This window comes from Rhineura floridana, chromosome 3 (genome assembly GCF_030035675.1).
Source record: "Rhineura floridana isolate rRhiFlo1 chromosome 3, rRhiFlo1.hap2, whole genome shotgun sequence".
NCBI lineage: Eukaryota > Metazoa > Chordata > Lepidosauria > Squamata > Rhineuridae > Rhineura > Rhineura floridana.
The window spans coordinates 149,598,830-149,621,306 of NC_084482.1; the positions used below are offsets into that span (position 1 = coordinate 149,598,830).

The 22,477-nt window shown below is 43.1% G+C and overlaps 1 protein-coding gene across 4 annotated transcripts in view; it reads left to right on the forward strand.

Annotated features, from left to right (window-relative positions):
* The first annotated feature begins 7,422 nt into the window (after positions 1 to 7,422).
* FLNB (filamin B) overlaps positions 7,423 to 22,477 on the forward strand; it is a 106,588-nt gene continuing 91,533 nt past the window's right edge. For all 4 annotated transcript variants that reach the window (XM_061618323.1, XM_061618324.1, XM_061618325.1 and 1 more), the window contains exon 1: positions 7,423 to 8,157. In XM_061618323.1, the coding sequence (XP_061474307.1) occupies positions 7,695 to 8,157 (463 nt within the window). In that variant the 5' untranslated portion in view covers positions 7,423 to 7,694. The remainder of the gene's footprint in view (positions 8,158 to 22,477) is intronic.

Sequence of the window (22,477 nt, forward strand, 5' to 3'; positions counted from 1 at the left end):
AGTCTCTGTCAATTAACTACGACAAAACAAAAGTCTTGGTATTTTCCAACAAAAAGCCTAAACACTTATGGTGGATTCAGAAGCACCCAATTGACCAAGTAGAAGTCTTTAAATACTTGGGAGTGACATTTCAATCTAAGGGATCCTGGGGTCCACATTTAAAAGCTGCTATATCCAACGCCCAAAGAACCACGAGAGCTCTTCTCTCCTTTTATTATAACAGGGGCGGTCAATACCTTCCTGCAGCAATTAAGGTATTTGTTATGAAGATCATACCTCAGCTATTATATGGGACTCAAGCCAGTACTTATGAGAATTACTCTCCCCTTGAAGCAGTGCAAAATAGCTTTCTTAGATCTGTGCTGGCTGCCCCTTGTTGTATTCCCAGCAATATTCTCCGGTTGGAGGTAGGGCTCCCTACTACTGAATCACGGGTTTGGTTATACAGAATTAATTCCTGGCTGAAGATATTTACCCCCGTGGGTCTGACACCACTCACACTTTCGGATGCCTTCCAATCTAAGTGGAAGAAGATGATCGATGCTAAAATATCAAGTTTAGGATTTTCCCTGCCAATGATTATTAGTCTCGGTTATATAAAAGCTAAAGAAGTTATAACACAACGGATACGAGATGTAGATCTCCAGGGTCATCTGCTGCTGATCACCAAGCATAGATACAATTCAAGGCCATTTGTAATGGCTCCTTATCTAAATAATTTAACCTTACCTTGATTTAGAAGAGCCTTTACATGGGCAAGGTTTAATATTCTCCCACCGGCTCTACTGGAAGGGCGTTATAAAAAAATACTGTATAAAAATAGATTGTGCCCGTGTTAATGAAGAAGTAGAAACGATCGGTCATGTACTACTCTTCTGTCCTTTTTACTGAGATCTTAGACTCCATCTGATTTCTCCTATTCTGCAAGATCTCCCTGGTAGGTCTGAAACTTTTTATGCAGATTATCTTTTATCTGACTGTTCCTCACTGGTAACAGCTAAGGTTGCCAGCTTTTGTTCTGCTGCTATTCTTTGTAGAAGATCTTTGATAACCACGGGGTAGAGATATTTGTAGTTTAATTCTTAATTGAAACTTTTAACTGATCAACTGTTTTTAGAGTTTTAAATGTTTATTGTATTTTGCTACTTTTACTGCTATGTATTAATTTGTATGTATGTGTTTTGGTCTATGACCGTAATAAATAATTGGATTGGATTTGATTTGATAAAGTACATTTACAACACAAATGTAAATGTTAAAAAATAATAACAAACATAACCTGAAATATCTTATCTCAATACAGTAAATCCAAATGGATTTCAATCAAAAGGTCTTCTTCAGTGGTCACTAATGTATGAATATGTACACAGGCTGTTTGGCATATACACAAATTATTATTAAAAATATTGCAAACAATCAAACTAAATTATTTAAAATAGCTACATAAATCAGATGTAACAACACCCAATTAGACTAATTGTAATAATCCTTATCAGGCCAAAAAATTGTCCTTTTATTAATATATCAAGCTGACTCTGAAGCAAAGCTATGAGCTGTTGGAACATATACTGTATCTGCTGTAGTCCAGCTTCTGTGACAGCAGAGTATTGTATTTCCCCCAAATCAGTGCTGACTCAGAAGAGTTCTGTCAGTGTAGCGGTCATTCTGCCAGCACAGCTCCATCTTCTCTACGGATGGAGTTATGCTCTTTCTTAAGGCTGCTCAGCTGGTCCAAGTGCGGCATAGGATTGCACCTCAAAATCTAGTACAAGGTGCAAAAGAGACTTTGGCAATTTGTTTTCAAGTACCCTTGAAGTAGCTTTACCATTGCTCGTCTCTCTCTCTGTTATTTGCCACCGTTAAGTTGGCATGTTTGGTTCTGATGTTGCATTTCAGCTGGTTAGGATCCCTCTTCAGCTGTGATTCTTGGATTCTGGAGGGTGATTTTAGTGGGCATACACAGGCTCTTGATTACACTTAGGATTCTGCTGTAAGACAGCCACCATTTAGTTCACAAGATGCTACAGTTCCTCCACTGATTAATCTATTTTTCCAAGTGACTGCTAGGACAGCAGAGAACATGAAGCCTCCTCCCAAGTCTGCTGCAATCATAGCTGCCTTTCCCATGGTGATGAGTCTTCCACGGGCCTCTGATATTTGCATTAGTTTGGATGGGTGAGAATATTGATTCAGTTTGCATTGAATTTGAACTTTTCTGAAACAATATAATAACCGAAACACTGCCATCCTTTGAAGTTTGCACTTATTTGAATTTTGTGATGCAGTTTGCCTACAAAACAATACTTACAAAAATGCATATATTAGGGGACAGTATGCATGTAAATGAATATATGAGTGAAAATAACATGCAAAAATGCTTTATATGATGAGAAATGGCTTTCAAAAGTATGTAAATTAGTCAAAACTACCTACAAATGTGTGTTTATTAGGAGACATTCACACTAAAATGCTGGAGAATTTTCATGAAGATTTGTTTTGAACAAATCCCCAAATTGCTGCAGAAATGTGGAGAACTGTATTTAAGACTGGAAAAATGAGAGAGGACCAAAACTGACAGATCTTTCCATCCCAAGTTTGAAATTTTTATTTTATTTATTTATTATTAAATTTGTTAGTTGCCCATCTGGCTGGTTGTCCAGCCATTCTGGGTGACGTACAAGATAAAACAGTATATAAAACAATTAAAATTTAAAAACAGTAAAAAACTAGCCCATCTCAAACGCCCGCCTAAAAAGCAAGTCTTCAGGGTCCTGCGGAAGCTCATTATAGGGGCATGGTGTATATCACCTGGGAGAGAGTTCCAGAGGGTGGGGGCCACTATTGAGAAGGCTCTCTCTCGAGTCCTCACCAGCCTAGCTATTTTGACTGGTGGAATCCAGAGAAGGCCCTCTGAGGTCGATCTTGTTGAGCGGCATCCCTGTCGATGCTGGAGGCGCTCCTTCAGATAGGCTGGGCCACAACCGTATAGGGTTTTAAAGGTTAAAACCAACACCTTGAATTGGGTTCGGTACACAACCGGTAACCAATGCAACTCCTTCAACACAGGAGTGATGTGATCTCTACGGCGGCTGCCTGCAATCAGACGCGCCGCTGCATTCTGTACCAGCTGTAATTTCCGAACCGAATTTGCTTCTTCCGTCCCATCTTGGCAGCAAACAGCTGCACAGTGGTCAAAACTGGGCAAGATACAAAGTGCTGTCAGTTTGCAACAGCTACCCCAAATCAACCTGGAATGCCAGTGGCATTTGTTATTCTTACAGAGCGAACGAGCTCTATCAAATATCCATAATCTTGCAATGGACTTGGTTTCTCTCTGCAACCTGAAACATGTTACAGCTGCCGTTGCTTAGTCTCCCATCTTTCCAACTCTATAAACACCTTGAACTTGGCATCAGCTCAGAGGGCACCTCACAGTTGTTGCTCTTTGTGGCATTTCAATGGCTGGCTAGGAATTATCCAAGTATGGCATATCCCCTTTAAATTCCCTTTAAGGGAAGGGCTTCCGGGAGCACTCGAACAAATATCACAGATGGAGGCTGCTGGAGTCTTTTCCATTAAGACTCACCTAAAGTGACATGTGCTGGATGGAGAACTGGCAAGTTGTAGCATAGGCCACTTAGCCATATGCTACATAGTGCACATTTGTTATCCTGGGTTTGCGCCAGCTAGATTCATGGCAGATGGCTCTTCATTCCTGTGTTGTGGTTGAGCAAATAGCCACAGATACAGATATAGCAGGCATTTTAGTGACTAACTCAATATTATATAGGAAGTTTCTGACAGAACAGGAACTTGAGCACATGATTCAAGAGTCCAGTTGCTCTTACCAATAAATCCAAACACAGAACAGTCTGTAATCTTTTTCAAAAAGGACCAGGCTCATAGCCAGAATTTTTGTGGTGAGGGGCCTAAGGGGCAGGAAAATGAAGAACAGTCAGAACATAAATACAGGTAGGCGAATATGTTTAAATTTCTAAGTGTGCATCTGGGTAGAAAACTGTCTGCTAGAGATTATCTTTTTTCAGTGGAAGCTGAAAACCGGAGTGTCACTTCCCATAGTACCCCTCTCCTGCTATATGGCCCTGGAGAGGATTTTTTAGTCTCATGGTAATTAATTATTTTTCACTATCTGCATTTCCCCTCACAGGTGGAATTTGTTGGCACATAAATCTTGATCTACACATGATGAACATTTTGGCAGTACTGTATTTATCTAACTGTAGTAGTCTGCCTGTTGTGATTCAACACATAACTAGGAGGTTAATGTGGGATTGCCAGATTCTATACATGGAAGGATTCATGTGCTCTTTTTAGCTGCATCAAGGGGATTTTGATAAGTGACTGTGTTTACTCCTATTATTATGACTGTATTGTATTGTATTATTGGTGGTAGGAGGTTCACTGGCTGATGTTATTTCTGGTGCACCATTATTGAAAGATGAAGACATCCAGCAGGATCACCAAACATTTTGGGCCATTTTGAATTTTGAGAAAGCACATTGTGTATCAGTCACAAAATGCCTGCTGTGGTGGTGTGGCATAACACAAAATGGTTGCCATAAGGAAATGTAGGAGAGGCTGAGCCAATGCAAACAGGAACTGAGCAGGAAGAGCAAACATTCTCTTGTGCATTGTGGATTTTTGAGGGGTATTTACTGACAGCTTTCACAGACACCACAGGAGGTACTGGTGAGTACACTGGCACTCGTGGGTGCTGTGTTTGTGACCCCTGCTGTATGGCATCTAGGCTTACATGGCTGATCACCTCAGCAGTTATTAGCAGGAATCATTGTTAAGTGCTTTGAAGCATGTATGAAGCATGGAGGACTGGCATGGGTAAGGCTTTGTTTTTTGCTCGAACCCCAAGATCTACCAAAATAGGGGGCACACATACACTTAGACTGAAGGAACAGTGTATCTTTGAGCACCTGCACAATTTGTTTTCAGTCTCAGAACTGAGTTCACAATTCTTGTCACCTAAACCCTCTCCTGGTTTCTCCCCCAGCTTTCTTCTATTCAGTGGCCTAATTTGTGATGGAGGAGGCTTTTTTGTTCGTTGCCATTGTTAAACAACTAGGAATCAGAAATTCTTGCCAATATATTAAAAATCACCCAGGGATCTACCAATAGATCCCAGTCTGCACATCCCTACCTTAAAAGGATATCATTGTTAAGAAAACGATTATAGTGCTTATAAGGTTGACACCTTATCTTCTGGCAGGATCACATTGCCTTTGACAGCTTCATTCCAGGCAGAAATGAGAGGCACCACTTTCCCTCCATGCTACAAGAAAGACTTCACCCACTGAATTTTTCCTAGTCATGGAGCTCTTAAAGGCACAGAGTCTGCCCACATTAAGATTGGTGTTCAGTTGTATAAACTAAGCACTGTGAATTATTCCTTGGATTATAGAACAAAGCTAGAAATTTTTGTTGTAGGCTAAGAACGTTTTACTATGATTTATTACAGGAGACCTTCTTGCATGATTTTCTAGCTTGTTCTTTCCCACGGCCTTTGTGCAGCTGGCCACACCCCTTCACTCCTTGTTATTACCAGCCAATATCTTAAAGCAAGCTCCCTCGCCTTTTTAGGGCTTGGGGCACATTTAGAAATAAAAGAAACTGTTGTAGACACTAGAAAATACACATTTCACACACGAAGAACTTGTTATGCTCAGAACCCAAGTTGTAAAAAATGGGAAATGCTTATCTCTCCCCGCCTGCACATCTTCCCTGAAACATATGAACAAAAAAAAGCAGGTAACCTTTCTGCAAACAATAACGAAGCAAAACCTCTTTACTAACTACTATTATTAATAATAAAAATTAAGAGGGGCAGTGGGTCTTGGTGGGTTCCAGGGGGGTGCCTGAGGGCACTGGGGTGCCCACGGGTGCCCTGTTTGGGGACAGGAATCCTCACACACTGATCTTCAAATGGATGGACCCAGAGTGGATTCTGCCTGACTCACTCTTGGCTCTAGATTTTGTGGGATGAGCTCTTAGGCAATATGCCCTCAGTGCCCCCACCAGCAGGCCTCACCTCCTTGACACTGTCACTATTCACTGCTTGGGTGTGGGCCCAACAGTATTGATCCCAAGGACAAGAATGTAAATAAAGCCCTGCTGGATCAGCAAAGGCCCATGTAGTCCAGCATCCTGTTCTCACAGTGGCCAACCAGATGTCTATGGGAAGCCCACAAGCAGGATTTGAGGGCTACAGCATGCTCCCTACTTGCGACACTGAGCAAGAGGTATCCAGAGGCATACTGCCTCCAACAGTAGATGTAGAACATAGCCATGGTGGGTACTAGCCACTGATAGCCATTAATTTAATTCATCCATGCTGGTGGCCAATGCCATCAGTACATCTTGTGGACCTGTCATGACTGTAGGCGGCAGTCACCACTACTATTTTCTATTTGTTGTTGTTTAACTTTAAAAACAACAACAGAAGTAGAGAAAGAAAATTAGAAGAGTCAAAGGAGAACAAGATTTCCCATGAGTCTAACAGTTGTGTGTAGCTGAGGTGATTAAAAAGATACAGCCTTTTTCACCCCTCTGGGACAAGCAGCCCATGTTGAAAGTCTTTCTTCTACATAGAGAATTTATTTATTTATTTATTGTATTTATATACCGCCCCATAGCTGAAGCTCTCTGGGCGGTTTACAGTAACTAAAAACATTAAAAACAAATATACAAATTTAATATACATATTTTAAAAACAATTTAAAACACAATTTAAAAAAATTAAATTTAACAAGAATTAGCCTTGTTAAGTCTGTTTTATTTTAATTTTTTTAATATCCCACTTTTCCTCCAAACAGCTCAAAATTGTATACATGGTTCCCCTCCCCCATATTTAACCTCACAACAACCCTGTGAGGTAGGACAGGCTGAAAGATAGTGACTGGCCCAAGGTTGCTTCATGGCCAAGTGGAGATTTGCACTTTGGCCTCCAACCAGGCCCTAGTCTGACACTACACCACCCTGTTGCAGCAATTCCCTCCCTTAAGGCCTACCACATGCCTTATGACAAAGCTTGCGTAGATTAGGGCCTTCTTTAAGACACAAGAAGATCTTTCCCATTCCTTCCTCGCAAGTGTTAGGGGTGCATGAGCTCTGCTGTGCTCCTTCATATCTGAACATCCCAAAGGAAAAAGATGGAACTTAAAGCAGTAAACAATTACAACTGGGTCACCATCTGGCAGTATAAGGTGGGCCACTGGTCTGATAAGGGGTCGGAGGGGGGGGCATGGTGCTTTGTGCCCGGCGTCTCTGATAGGAGGAGGAGCTTTTCCTCTTCTCCCCCCCTCGCAGTTGTGCGGCTCCGCCCCCTGTCTGGCTAGGGTCCAATCCCTTGGCCGAAGAGGGGTATATAATATATCCCGAAGAAGACGGCGCGTAATTGTTACTCTCTGCATCATTAGTTGAGATCGAGCGCGTGTGCGTCCAGTAGGAGAAGTTGAGCTGGAAGAGCCGCCTGGAGCCGGGTTGGGGTTGCTAAACTAACGGCGCCGTTCGTTCTCTTCCTCTGTAGGTTTCACCGTTTGCACTTGGCTGTGACCCAGCAACTGGAGGGAGGGAACCAGCCAGCCAGCCTAGGCGGCTGGGTTGGTTGGTCGATCAGCCCGCTCATTACCGCCAGGAGGGGGCGGGGCGGCGGCGGCCTCAGTATGAGCACGCAGGCGCGGAGCCAGGCGGCTCGCAGTGACTGTAACAGAGGCGGTGGTAGCAGTGAGCAAAGCTACTACTTGCAGCCTCAGTTGCAGGAGGAGCAGCAGCACCACCAACATCATCATCATTACCACCATCACCGTAGCGATCTCGAGGCGGACTCCGCAGCTATGCCGGTGACCGAGAAGGACCTGGCGGAGGATGCGCCCTGGAAGCGGATCCAGCAGAACACCTTCACCCGCTGGTGCAACGAGCACCTCCGCTGCGTGAACAAGCGCATCGGCAACCTGCAGTTCGACCTGAGCGACGGGCTGCGGCTCATCGCCCTGCTGGAGGTGCTTAGCCAGAAGCGCATGTACCGCAAGTATCACCAGCGACCCACCTTCCGACAGATGCAGCTGGAGAACGTCTCCGTGGCGCTCGAGTTCCTGGAGAAGGAGAACATCAAGCTGGTCTCCATCGGTGAGCTTGGCGCGCTCGCAGGGCAAAGAGCGGGGGTGGAGGGGGAGGAAGAGCCGCGCCTCCGGGCTACGCGTGGGGCTCTTTTGCCTGTCGGAGTGAAACTGTTTGGCGTTTCCATCTCGCTTTGTCCACCCCCCCCCCCCAAGCAGGCTGTCTACGGAATCGAAGTCTCTTTAGGCGGGCATGGAGTACTCTATTTTAACACACCACCCGCAACCGTCTGGGCACCTCTTCTGCTGGGGCTTAGGGCTAAAGACTTTGGTCCCCATCTAGTACTTGTAGCTGCTCTTAAGTGTGGGGGTGAGTGCCCGGTGGAGTTGGCTATCCGATGAAGTTGGAGGGGTATACTGAGCGCTTGTTTCTGTGACTGGAGAAGGTGGGTATGGTTCCTGTGATCCCACCAAGCTGCTGAACAGCCCCCGAGAGTGGCGTGGCTGGCTGGGGTTGTGGGGAGGAGCCCAGCCTGACACTCCCGGGGCAGCCACCTGGCGGCTTGTTGTACACACCCCACCCGTCTGGCTTTGAAGCAGACCGCCCCTTGTGCCACTGCCCGCCAAAGGAGGGCACTAAGATATGTGGAGCTCCCCCCGTCTCTCTTAAGTGGTAGTGCACGCCGGGAGAGCGTGTAAGAGGTATACTTGCTCAAAGAGGAGGAGCGCACACTCAGGCGTTAGACATTTGCATACGCTCTCTCCTTCCCGTCCGGATTGATAGTGCCGTTCACCACTTACAACCACCGCCCTCCCCAGCATTGAACCGTAAACTGGCCCCTGAACCTAATCTGGGAAAGTGAAGAAATGACTGGCGTTGCTCAGACAGGATTTCCTGTGGTGCCTCCCTCCCAGCAGGTAGAGCCACTTCCCTTTTGGCTTCAGGGCTTGGGTTTCTATGCTGCAGGCTTATGAAGAGTTTGCACTGTTAAAACCCCCGCCTCTGGTTCCGAGACCAGCTGCTTCAGTGCTTGCCAGGGAGATGTAGGAATAGGGCTAAACTTTGTGCTTTCTTAAAAAAAAGAGCTGTGCAGCTTGTGGTAATAGCTTACGGAGCAGTGTTCTGCCCCTCAAAGGACATCTGTCAGCAAAACAGCCTGTCCCCTTTTCACTTTATACTCTGAGGTATATGTGGGTTAGGCAAAGCCTTGTGGACTACTAATGCAGCGCAAGGAATGCTGGAAACTTCTTGCTAAATTGTTTTAATACTTGAACAAGCATGCTAATGTGGCTGTAGACCTTGGTTTTCAGTACTATGATCTCTGTAGCACATCTCTTTTGACCAGTAGAATTTGGTGTTTACTACTTAGACCGGGAGAGCCAGTGTGATGTAGTTGTTAAGGTGTTAGACTATGACCTGGGAGACCAGGGCTCGAATCCCCACATAGCCCTGAAGCAGTCAGGTGGCCTTGGGCTAGTCACTGCCTCTCAGCCTCAGGCAATGGTAAACCCCCTCTGAATACCGCTTACCATGAAAACCCTATTCATAGGGTTGCCATAAGTCGGAATTGACTTGAAGGCAGTCCATTTCCAATTAGACCAGAGGTTCCCAAACTGTGGTCTGTAGACCACCAGTGGTCCATGAGGTTCATTCAGGTGGTCCGTAGCATATTTATGAATTTTGTGGTTGAAGATGAGAGATCCCATCCATCACATTAAATGTTCATATAGGTTTTTAATTGTATTTTTATTGCTGCTTTTATTTCTTATATTGTATGTTATTGTATCACAACTTGAATTCCATGGAATAAAATATATAAGAAATAAATACAGTTAAAACCATACAGCATCTAGCGCAGCACATAACAAATACAACAACAGGCAGAAAAATCATGAAGTGGTTTGCCAAGACCCTCAGCTATTTTCAAGTGGTCCCTGGAATGAAAAGTTCAGGAACCTCTGAAATAAATTAATTCAGTAAATACTATTCTGTATTTTTCAGTTGGTGTTGCTGTTCCACTGTATTCAGGCAAATCATTTGATATTGATTCAGCTGTACCTAGTGTTTTGGAGTAATGGGACAAATTTCAAAATGCTAGGCTACTTGTGGGTAGTCAAGGCATACATATCTGACACATCATACCCATAAGGTGTAAGTTGTGCACTCTCAAATAACTTGTTACCTTTCAAAGGGATAGCTGTGTTAGTCTGTTGCAGCAAAAACAATCTTATGGCACCTTAAAGATAGATGATAAATTTATACCGTAAGGTTTGGTGGACTAGTCCACTTGATCAGATATATGAAGTGTTATCCTGAGTTGCAGATACGTATGCACATGGTTGTAGCATCAGAGTTTGAAGGGACCTTTTGTCCAGCCCTCTGCCAATATAAGGAATCAACTTTTGCTGTAATATGGATCTTGTTCATAACACAATTCTGAAAACTGGTATTGTGATTCTTTTAAAAACTGCCTGTAGATAAGAAGATTCCATCTTTTATTCTTTATTTTGAAGCTGCATTTTGCTAAGCTTAATGAGTTGGGAGGTAGTAGGGCCAGAGAAGGAAGATATTACTAAATGTTTACAATTAGTATGTTTAAGGACTAGACAACATCTCCAAAGTTGTGATTAAAAGGCTGCTAAGGTTTTAAGAAATATAATCTCTTTGAATAAAGCAGAATTATGAAATGGTTAGTCTGGTTTATGGTTAGTGTAACTGTATAGAAAGTTCTGCAATTATGACTATGTCTGTTGGAAAGCTATTCTTGCAAAATGCCAAACTGCTTTCCATATTAAAGCAGTGAATAAATTGTGCCAAAAAGCAGTAGGTGTTGAAGGATAATATTGTATTACTGCATAGAATGCCAGCTAATATTATCAAGAGGCTAAACCTGTTGCTTTGTGGATACTTGGGAAGTATAACCTGTGTTCTTGCTAAATACTACGGCCCTTGTATTCATGGAAACATTTGTTTGTACAGTCCAAAGAACATGAACACACAAAATATTCTACTGACTTTGGAATGTTCACTAAAATAGCTCTTTCATGAGCTGAAGCTCTGTTATCTACTTAGAGACTTGGGCTGCAATCCAGTACACCTTACCTGGGAGTAAGTCCCATTGAACCCAGTGGAGTTTACTTCTGAGTAGATATGTGTTGAATTGCATTGTTAGCCAACACAAAATTTTTTTGCTACCAAACACAATTCGAAAATGACACAAAGATGCATGCTTCTGCTTTTAGCAGCTGCCTGAACCTTTGCACGTTTCCTGGAGGAACTCAAAAGGAGATCCTTGGGACTTGCATTGGGAGTGAGCATGTGTAGTCTCCAGCAGGAAAAACAAGAGTCTTGTTTTGCTAGATGAGTTCTAAACTTCAGCTTTTTTCCCCTGATCAAGGGGAGAAAATGTGTCCTACTGGCAATTCTTACTGATCAGAATGGAAATGGACTGCCGTCAAGTTGATTCTGACTTACGGCAACCCTATGAATAGGGTTTTCATGGTAAGCGGTATTCAGAAGGGGTTTACCATTGCCTTCCTCTGAGGCTGAGAGACAGCGACTGGCCCAAGGTCACCCAGTAAGCTTCATGGCTGTGTGGGGATTCAAACCCTGGTCTCCCAGGTCATAGTCCAGCACTCTAACCACTACTCCACACTGATCAAACGTACACATTATTTGACAGTTCCCAGCTGAAGCAGGAAACCATGTGGTCCCTAGAGCATGGAAAACAGGAAAAGTTCTTGCATAATCACCATAATTACCTTAGCCAATCCCATAACCTGAGGCAGAAAAAGGTACTTTGTCCAACCTGTTCTTGAACTTTTATGGATGAAGACTGTGATATTGCAGGGATGAACTTGTGCCTCTTCTAACAATTGCCCATAATTCCAATTTTAAGGAGGGTCGAAGCATATGTAGTATCAGTAAAATGACAGATATGCTTAACACCTTTTCATGAAGGAAAAACTTCATTGGGAGAGTTTTTCTGGCCAGAGTTTGTCCCACCAAACAACAAAACAAAGACAAACAACTCGGATAACAAAGAACTCTAAACAATCTGATTGGTAGTTTTATGCTACACAGTTTTATGTACAGGTGTTTTTTAAAGTCAAATAGAGCCCAGAAAATGGTTGGAGAGGGCATGTTGCTGATGCACTGTTAAAACTAAGGAAGTTTCATCCTGGTCAGTGTGTCAATAGACTTTGGGAACACTATATCAGGAATAGTGGGGGCAGAGGTATAAATACATCACTTGCAAATGAAGGCAGCTCTTAATCTTTTTAGTTAATAAGTGATTCTCAAGGCCAGATTTTGCTGCGCTCTCTCTCAGTAGACAAGTAGTAGCATAGAAGTGATGTGTTAACAAGTAAAAGAAAATAAAGCTAATACCTGCCTGTGGGAGCTAAAATCTAACTTTCTAACAATTGTTACCCTGTTTGAAAGTCTGTCTGAATTTAACTGAGGAAGTAACTTCAGTTCTCCTCAGTTGTGTCTCTGGAGTATAAAACTATGTTTGTTATGAGCAAAACGTGACCTTGAATTAGAGACCTGGAGCATAACTTCAGAGACATTGTGTCTGTGTAAATAGAGTTGAGGCTTCAAGGAAAAGTATAGGAGAAAGAATGTTGGTTCTCTGTATGTAACCCATATGTTTCGAAGCACGGAAACCTTGCTGAGCTCTGAATCTGTCTCCTTGTGGGAAAATACCTCTGACAGCTGTTGCAAACTTGCTTTTCCAGGAATTACTTCACTCTGATTTCTTTTCAGTTTAAATATTAACAGCAGAATATATTGTGCAAAGTGCCAACAGAAGTAACAATAGGAATGATGTGTACTCTAGCAATAATGCTGGGTGCTGTTAGTGTACAACTAGCAGAAACTTGATAAAAGTTGTTTGTGTGGCAGGTGGGTGGGAGTTTACTCTTTCACTAAACAAGACCCTGCCCCTTCTGTATTTCGCATGGGAGATGGCAAGCTACCTCTTATAAATTAGTACTCTGTCTGGGCAAAGTAGAATATGTATAGATTCCTGGGCATGTGGATTGCAAGCTGTATAGCAGCAATATTGGATTCCAGCAGATGTGTTAATAAAGATTTCCCATTGTTGCATAAAAGTTTTAGAAATCTCTGCCCTGGGTAAACATCATGATAGAGCCTAGCTATCTCCACTGTCGGAGGCAGTGTTCGCCAGTTGCTGGGAATCCCTAGTGGGGAGAGTGTTGTACTCGGGTTCCTCCTTGTGGGCTTCCCACAGGCATGTGGTTGGTCGCTGTGAGAACATGATATTGGGCTAGGTGGGCTGTTGGCCTGATCCAGCAGGGCTTTCCTCAGATATCCCAAATTCTTCAAGCTGCTTTACATGTTAGCTTGTCATAGGAGGTACATTGACATAAGGAGGCATGAATTTAGCTTTGGGCTGGCCACAGGATGGTAGCAGTATAACTTAATGACTGAATCAGTTATTAGAATTAGGGGTCAAAGGATCAAGCTTTTCTTGATGGTCTCTTTAGCTTTTCATGGGGCTTTCCCTGACGCGCACTTAAGTAGGCTGATGGGCTATTCTTGGTTTCTCAGGGACTTTGCCCCTCACCATGGGTAGAGGAAGGGACACAGTTCTGGTAGGACTTGGAAGGCATGCTGTGACATAGCTAGAACTTGGAACAGTTCAATCCTATGCATGTTGACTCACAAGTTGTCCCATTGCATTCACTGGGATTGGCTTCTAGATGTAGGATTGCAGCCTACAACTGCATAGGGCGACTTCAAAATCAAAGCATACATGTAAGGGTTTTATAAGCATGCAACTGTACCTTGGTTTTAACTATTGACTCTGGTTTTCTCACAGGGAAAACTGAATTGTCTTACTTGAAGTAGGGCTGAGCCTCAATGTAGTCTAGAAACTCATAATTTGATATAAAGCTTTCTTACTGAACTCTAAGTGCAAATAGCAATACTCATGAACACTAATTTTGCCCCAGGTTTCTAGATTCCTGGAACTGATAAAAAAGCAGTCTTGCTTTAAATATCAGCAGAGCATAGGTCTAAAATCTGGCATTTGAAGTGCAAGAGCATCACAAGAATCAAACATACTTTCCCTGCATGATCAGCCCTCTAGCATCCTGTAACTCGTATGTAGATGCAAATTTAAGTAACAAACCTGTATTCTCTCTGCAGCTAGTAGCATTCGCTTGAAACTTGGACTCTTGCATAGCAGCAGACACCTGAATATGCATTGAGCTACCTTGAAAATTGAAAGTTGATTCAGTCAACAAGAGACATATTAATCTCTATTGTTTTTGTTGGAAGATGAATAGTTAAGCACCTGTGTCTTCTGGCAGTTAACATGCAACTAATAACTTGCTATCAACTTTAGTAACTTACATTTTACTGAACAATTTTCATTCACTTGCCCTAAACAAGTTCCAATGTAGTTTCCTGCTTAGGATCAGAATTGGGACACAAATGGAAGTCTAAGAAGTGGGAATGTATCCAGACTTTTAAAATTGTGATTGCTGCATGATTGAAAGTGCCACTCCTGAAGTGCAGGTTATGGTGTGCCTCCTTCTGTATATGCTGCCAGATCTTTATGTGGGAATTCTTTCCTTCAGTAAACCGGGCAGTTTTTTCATGAGCAATAAAATGCTAGTATATAGTGGCTTCACTACAATTCTGAATGCATCACCCCATGCAAGCAATCAGGTTACCTTCAGTGAACCAGTCTTCTTGAACAAGTAACTAAAAACTGCTGCACTGAATGCAGTGATCTGCTAGTGGGAGGAGTTTGCTTTAAGCCAAAGGAGGAAAGAAACATGAAACACTAAGCAAAAACATTTTTGTTGTCCTGGGATAACTTAGAATTCTGACTTTTCCTAACGTCTTCTGCACTGGATACCCATTACAATGCACTGTACAAATAAGTGTGCATGAATGGAAAGTGATGGTCACTTCCTGACTGATCAGGGGTTGGATCCAGACTTCTATTCAGATGGTTGTATCCAGTGCTGCTGTTCTGCTAGCACAGCAGTTCTGCTTGCTCACCAGAACTTTCTCCATCTTTCCTTTCCCCTGAATCCCTACATCCCTGGGCTCCTACTGGGAGGAAGGGCGGGATATAAATCGAATGAATGAATGAATGCTCCTGCTGATGGAAAGGGGAAAGCTACTTTTCTGAACACCCCCTTCCTCTGCAGCTCTTATGTGGGTTGGGGCACCTTGAGAACACTGAAGGCTGCAAGGGGAATGGGTGAAAATTGTCTCTCTCCCCTCCCCCAGCAAAATCCTTCACTAGTTCATAGCATGTACCACAAGCAGAAGGAGCTCTTCTGTTTGCAGGCCTGATCCAATCCATAATCTTTACCTCTAGTGTGTGGTAGTGTAAATAACTTAGTGTCAAAGAGTAGATGACTTTTTAAAGAGACAAGCACTGTCCCACACCCATACTGACTCAGTTTAACAGGAACACTGATAAGCAGCAACATTCAGATGTCACTCAATGGAGATGTGCCAAATCCAGTCCACACTAGGCATTCAGTCATGTAACAGTTGTCCTATTATCAGTGGCTCACGAGGGTGTGTTCAGGTGTGCTAATTGAGTTGTAATTAGTAACGCTATTGAAGCAACTTCTAGTCTTCGTGTTGCAGTTCAAGGGACCAACCTGTACTCTACTTGGATTTTTGGGTGGAGCAGCTTGAATGAAATGTTTGATTTATGGGTTTCTTTATATGCAGTTGTCTTTATGAACAGAAGTAGTAGCTTTTAAATAGGGAAGGTGGTTTCATTGCTGCCAGCTAATGTCCACACCCTGTGTTTATATATACTCAAATACCTAGGTAGCAGCTAAGCTAGCTACTGTTATGTAGCAAGAATTGGCTGTTTCAGGATGTGGGGGGCTGGAAACTGATATATTTCTAGACTGTACCAATGAGGAACATAACTTGTGTAACTGTAGACTGGGGGTGCTTCCCCTCATCCTTGTGGTATTCTTCTTGCTGTAGTAATGTTCTAGTTTCCACAGACAAGTAGTGGAGTGATGAAAGCATCTGCATCACCATGCTCTTGACGTTGTTTTGGGAACCCTTCTTTGGTTAGGTGAAGATGGCATAACACTTCTGTTGCCATATTCAGTCCAGGGGCTAAAGGCAGTTACCACCCATTGAATATGAAGAAAAACAAACCCAGGCCAGCGTGAACCTTAACCACAAATTGAGGGAGTTCTTGGGACAGCACTGATGCCTTGGACAGAGTTTGGCTAGGCAGTATTGTCTATTCTGAGTAGCAATGGCTCTTCAAGGTCTTGGGCAGAGAGGGCTGTCCCAATCCTGCAACCTGAAATTTCTTAGCTAGAGATGTTGGTGATTGGAACTCAGGACTTCAGTCATGCAGAGCATGCTTGCTGTCTAAGCTGAAGGGGCTACAACAGATGGTGGCTAATGTGCGGTTGCTTGTTTTGCTCCCCTGGCCCCAAATAGTGCAGGGTTGTACCAAGCTCTTCCTTGAATAATACTTAAACCCAAAGGTAGGACTTCTTGGTTTTAGACAAGATTTGTGATAACCATGGCATAACTCCAACATATTTAATCAAAGACTAGGCACAAATATTTGGGTATTGGATACGCGGGAATTCATTTCTACCCAGCTACTCCCATAGAAGGGTTACAAGTGAGTTTCTCAAAAGAGACTTCCTAACTCAAGTTGACATCCTCATATTGGACAACAAGAAGACAACACGATGGTTTGAAGAGTTAACTTGGTTTCATGACCCAGACTGCAGCTTACTTAATGGATCTCAAATATGCCGAGTATTAAAAAAAAAAAAAATACTGCCAGGCAATTTGGGAATGCCTGCATCACCCAGCCTATCTTGTTCTGGGACCAGTGCATTAATTTTTCACATGATCATTCACCACAGGCAATGTTTAATTTAAAAGTGTAGTAAGTAAAGAGAAGAAGCTAAGAATGCCTAGGTCTCTTATGCCAACCTGTAAGAAAAGAACAGATGGCTCATCAAGCTTTGAGTACCATTACTTGGCAAAGAAGCATTTAGTAGACAATCTGGAAGGCCATTGGTCAGGGGAAGAGCCTGTACCTTAAAAGGCAATTGATTTACAGATTTTTCACTTTATTCAAAGAGCTGCGAGTTGTACAGAAAACATAGTTGGTCTTTGGCCAAAAAAAAGAGAAGTTTCCTTTCTAGTACGCCATGTAGATCTAGCTTTATATCAAATTTGTGAGCTGATACCATCAGGTTGGTGTATGTATAAAGAGAACAAGAGACTTTTGGTACAGTTAAAAATGGCACTGCTGTAGCCACTAAAAAATAACATAATAAAAACCTTCTCACTGCTTCCTTGTTTTGTGTGAGTGAGAGAGAGATAGTATTGGAATGATTGCTGCTTAGATTCTAATCTTTAAACTAGAACTGGAAACTTCTTAACATAACAAAAAATAATGGTGGCATTGGTAGCTGAAAGATACATTCAGGTTTTACATGTAAACTGGCTTTGCTTATCCTATATAATAAAACATAATATACACGTAAGTTACCATTCTCCTTTGCCGCCCTGATCAGAACAAATGCTGCATCTTACTGTTGAAAGGAATGTTGACACTTCCCTTCTATCTCTTCCCATGTCAGAGACAAAGCCTTTCCATAGGAACTATAATTGAAATGGAAATGGTGCTGCAAAGCACAACTCTTCACCTTTACTCCTAGAATAATGATTTAACAGGCAAACTTCCTATGGAAGGGACGAGGTTCAATGATTGATATTTGCCTGGTGACTGAGTCCTTAATCATCCTTAATTGAAACTTGCTTGCTTATAAAACTGAATTGCTTATCTTGGGGCTTGACCATTGAGTTTCAGCTGATATTTGGCGTTATTGCTAGTGAATATAGCAATTGTTCCTATGATGTGCTGGATTTTAGTAATGGGTGATAGATAAAAAATCAGTGCAGATAAAATGGCTGTGTGGGAAACCACCCCACCCCACCCCACCCCTGGCTGTGACGCAGGGACATAAAACACTGACTTACTCTGCCCTGCCACATGCAATGACACAATGTCATTATTCATGTTTGTGTCGGTTGCCTGGACGTCTAAATGTGCTGGTGATTTAGAACATTTAGACCTATGTCGGGAGAGAGATGGGGGGAGTGTAACCCTGTTGATTCTGCTTGACCTCTCAGCTGCTTTTGATACCATTGACCATGGTATCCTTCTGGAGAGACTCACGGAATTGGGAGTTGGAGGTACCGGTTGGCGGTGGCTCCGCTCCTACTTGGCGGATCATCTCCAGAAGGTAGGGCTTGGGGAACGTTACTCGATGCCCTGGACTCTCCATTGTGGAGTCCCGCAGGGATCGGTCCTGTCCCCTATGCTCTTTAACATCTATATGAAGCCGCTGGGAGCGGTCATCAGGAGATTTGGAGTGCGTTGTCACCAGTATGCTGATGACACGCAACTCTATTTCTCCTTTTCATCTTCTTCAGGTGAGGCTGTTAACGTGCTGAACCGTTGCCTAGCCGCGATAATGGACTGGATGAGAGCTAACAAACTGAAGCTCAATCCTGACAAGACTGAGATGCTGTTGGTGGGTGCCTTCTCGACCCAGGTGGTGGATGTTCAACCTGTTCTGGATGGGGTTACACTCCCCCTGAAGGAACAGGTTCGTAGCTTGGGGGTCCTTTTCGATCCATTCCTGTCTCTTGAGGCTCAAGTGGCCTCGGTGGCACAGAATGCGTTCTACCATCTTCGGTTGGTAGCCCAGCTGCACCCCTATCTGGATAATGTTGACCTCGCCTCAGTCGTCCATGCTCTGGTAACCTCGAGATTGGACTACTGCACTGCACTCTACGTGGGGCTGCCTTTGAAGACAATTCGGAAACTACAGCTAGTCCAGAACGCAGCAGCCAGACTGCTGATGAGGACCAGACGGTCCACACATATAACACCTGTTCTGGCGCGTCTGCACTGGCTACCTATTTGTTTCCGGGCCAGATTCAAAGTGCTAGTTTTGACTTATAAAGCCTTATACGGTGCGGGACCACAATACCTTACAGAACGCCTCTCCCGCTATGAATCTACCCGCTCACTACGTTCAACATCTAAGGCCCTCCTCCGAGTCCCGTCCCATAGGGAAGCTCGGAGGGCTGTTACTAGATCTAGGGCCTTTTCAGTAGTGGCCCCCGAATTGTGGAACAGTCTCCCCGATGAGGTGTGCCTGGCGCCTACTCTTCTATCTTTTCGGCGCCAGGTTAAAACCTTTTTATTCTCCCAGGCATTTTAATTGCTTAATGTTAAGTTAATTTTATATCAAGTTGTTAAACGCTTAAGCTGTCTGTTTTAGGGATTTTATCTGATTTCTTTTTTACTGCATTGTATTTTATTCCTTGCTGTAAACCGCCCAGAGAGCCATAGGCTAGGGGCGGTATAGAAATGGAATGAAATAAATAAATAAAATAAATAGCTGTAGCTATTTTTGCCCATATATGTAGCATTATCTATTCTGGAAAAAAAAATGGGTCAGCTTGTTTTTGACATCTGATTTTATTGGAAATGTTAATGTACATTTTATGTAAACTACTTAGAGGCTTTGATAAATCTTAAATAAAAAAATATACAGTAAGGGCAGGTGAAGGATACAGTGAAGGATTACCGCCTACATGAGACATAAAAACAAACAAAGGCAGCTGTGCTGGTTCATAGGGAGGGAAAAAAACTCTCAACATCCGTAGTTAGACAATTAGGACAAACCAAAAATTGCAAAATAATGTGTAAGTTTTCAAGTTCTCCAGAACTCTACTTAATCAGGTGAGATGAGTCTCAAAGCAGAAGTTGGGATGGGGAGGTGGGACAAGTAAAAATAAAATGAGCTGAAGATGGAGATTGCAAACTGAATTTGCCTCTTAAGTGCTTGCAGGTATTATAGTCCTTTCAGGTATTGGGTTACACTTGGAATTTGGGCATGAAGAACTAATGGCAGATCCCATTTTTAAAAATGTAAACCTTGGCTATTTCAACTTCCAAAAGAGAGAAGCTGGCTTCTTGACTTGGGTTGTAAAACTTGCACACTTACGGGGCAGTAAGACTCATTGAGTTCAATGGGCCTTGCTTCAGAGGAAGCACATCAAAGAACTGCAAGAAGGATTGTACTGTTTGCTTCTATTCTGAGGGGTTTCTCCTTTAAGAAGGAAGCAGATACACTTGGGTTCGATAGACTTGAAAATCTTGTGGACCCTTCAACACATTGCCACAAACGAGAGGAACTGGCTGTGAAAATGAACCATCTGTCCAGAAGTGCACTGTTAATCTGAAGAATGGCTATTGACAAAGATGTATACAATTCATCATTAAGTGAAATATGCTTCTGTACAGTTCTAGAGGGACACTCTAGCCCTTGCAGAATAACTCTTGGTGCTATTGAGCTAATAAAAATAGTTATTAAGACCTAGAAATAAGATCAAGGCTTCTAATGTGAGCCAGGAAAGAATATTTTCTTCCCAACATTTGTTTGTGGGTACTGCGCTTTCTTGCTGCCTTAGCTGCTCCTCCACTTTTTCATGGGCATTTTGTTGAGTTTTTAATGAATCTGTGCGACACTTTTTTCCTCTGTAAAAGGAATTGTTCAGTGGAAAAAATAACTTGTAGCAGCTCATCTCCTCCTTGGGTTTGGGGCAGGGCAAGAGGCTCCCATGAATTCTTATGTTCCTAACCAGGAATTCAACTTGCACATTATGGATAACTTTAACTTGGAGGGATCTCTCACTTCATGTGGTGAATACTTTTCCTGCCTCTTGCAAGTCCTCTTGCAGGGGTTGGCAGACTTCAGGTTTGCCGGATCTACTTGGTCTGCTAGCATCTCATGGCCTACAAGGGGCAAAGTAGTGGCTCGGAGGGGCTGAACGTATGCTTGGGAGCCTCTTAAGAGGTGCTTGGCCCAGGAATCTGTTTTCAATAACAGAACTGAGCTCAAAGTCCTTCCATACAAATCCACTCCTTGACCTGTCCCCCCAGTTTGAGGAGGGTCCCCTTTTGTTATTGTTAAACAGGAAGTGGGAAACATTCAATCTACTGCAAATATCTCCTTCTGTCTGCTCTAGCATATGCAGGGAACTTGGGAGAGGAGTTCGTATAATTCTGGGTTCAAGATTTGGAGGCAGCTTGCAGTGAGGCTACTTCCCCCCTCTTTCCACTTCCATCTCTTCCCATGACATGAAGTAACTCTCTTGTTTTTGACTTTTTCCAAAGATTAGCTTGAAGTGAGATGAGACCTTCTCTTCCTGCCTCTCAGTTCTGTACACATGCTCAAAGACTTGGGGCAGGGAGCAAGGTCAGTGACTGAAAACAGTAATGATGGCTACCTAGCACAGTCAATTTATGGTCCCCATCTCTTATGGATGGAAGCCATGCCACCAAGAGGCAGCCGGCACATTGGGACTGTAGCTCACCACTTGCCTGGTTTGCTGCTGTCTAATTCTAAAAGATGCGTAGCATAAGGGCCGGAGACTTGAGGCTTGACTATCCATAGCCACCTCCTGGTTCTGTTTGAGAATGAGCCAAAGGCACATTGTAGAGCTCTGAGATAGTGCAAAGTCATATTCTTTATAGCAGTGCAATGTTAAAAAAGGGTGCAATGATAGAGGCAACCCAAGCAGTGAGTGTTCCATGTGCACGTTGTATTGCTATTTATTGCATCTTGGAAATATCTCAAGGGGAAGGGCTAACAGTAACCATCATGATCAGACAAGTAAACTGGGACTTGTTCCAACGTTCTTATCTCCAACGTTAGAAACGTAGTGAGGTAAACTTGACCATTTGTCACTGTGGGATGCGTAAGTTGATAAGCAAGTGGAAATAACACCTAAATCATGTTTCTTCACTTTATTGGTGAATTGCAAAATGGTTCAATGTCTTTAGCAACATAACCCCTTAGTCAGTGAAGACCACTTTGACATAACCCAAAGTATTGCTCTGAGAGCTGCTATGGAATCGGACCTAGACTACAGCTAAGATAGTAGAGGCAGAAGTACTGAAGACTTCCAATTTGACAGTACTGGCAGTGATGTGAGAGCTGCTTTATCTGCTGCAAAAGTCCTTTTGCAACTTCCCAAACAGGTACAGCAGTATGAAGATGTGCTTGGACGTAGCTGTTTCCTGAGCTCCCAGGAACTCTACGCAAGAGGATCTTGCCTCCAGGTACTGTGGCTCTTGATGTCTCTACAGGAGTGGAGTGAAATTTCAGAAATGTTCAGAAATTATTTCTGAATAAAGAGCTTGGGGAATTGGAACTTACCAGATATCTGAGGAAATTGCTGGTTCTGCAGCAACAGTATCCTCACTAACTAGCGTAACAAAGGGAAATGGTGGCCAGCCCAGAAGACTGTTGAG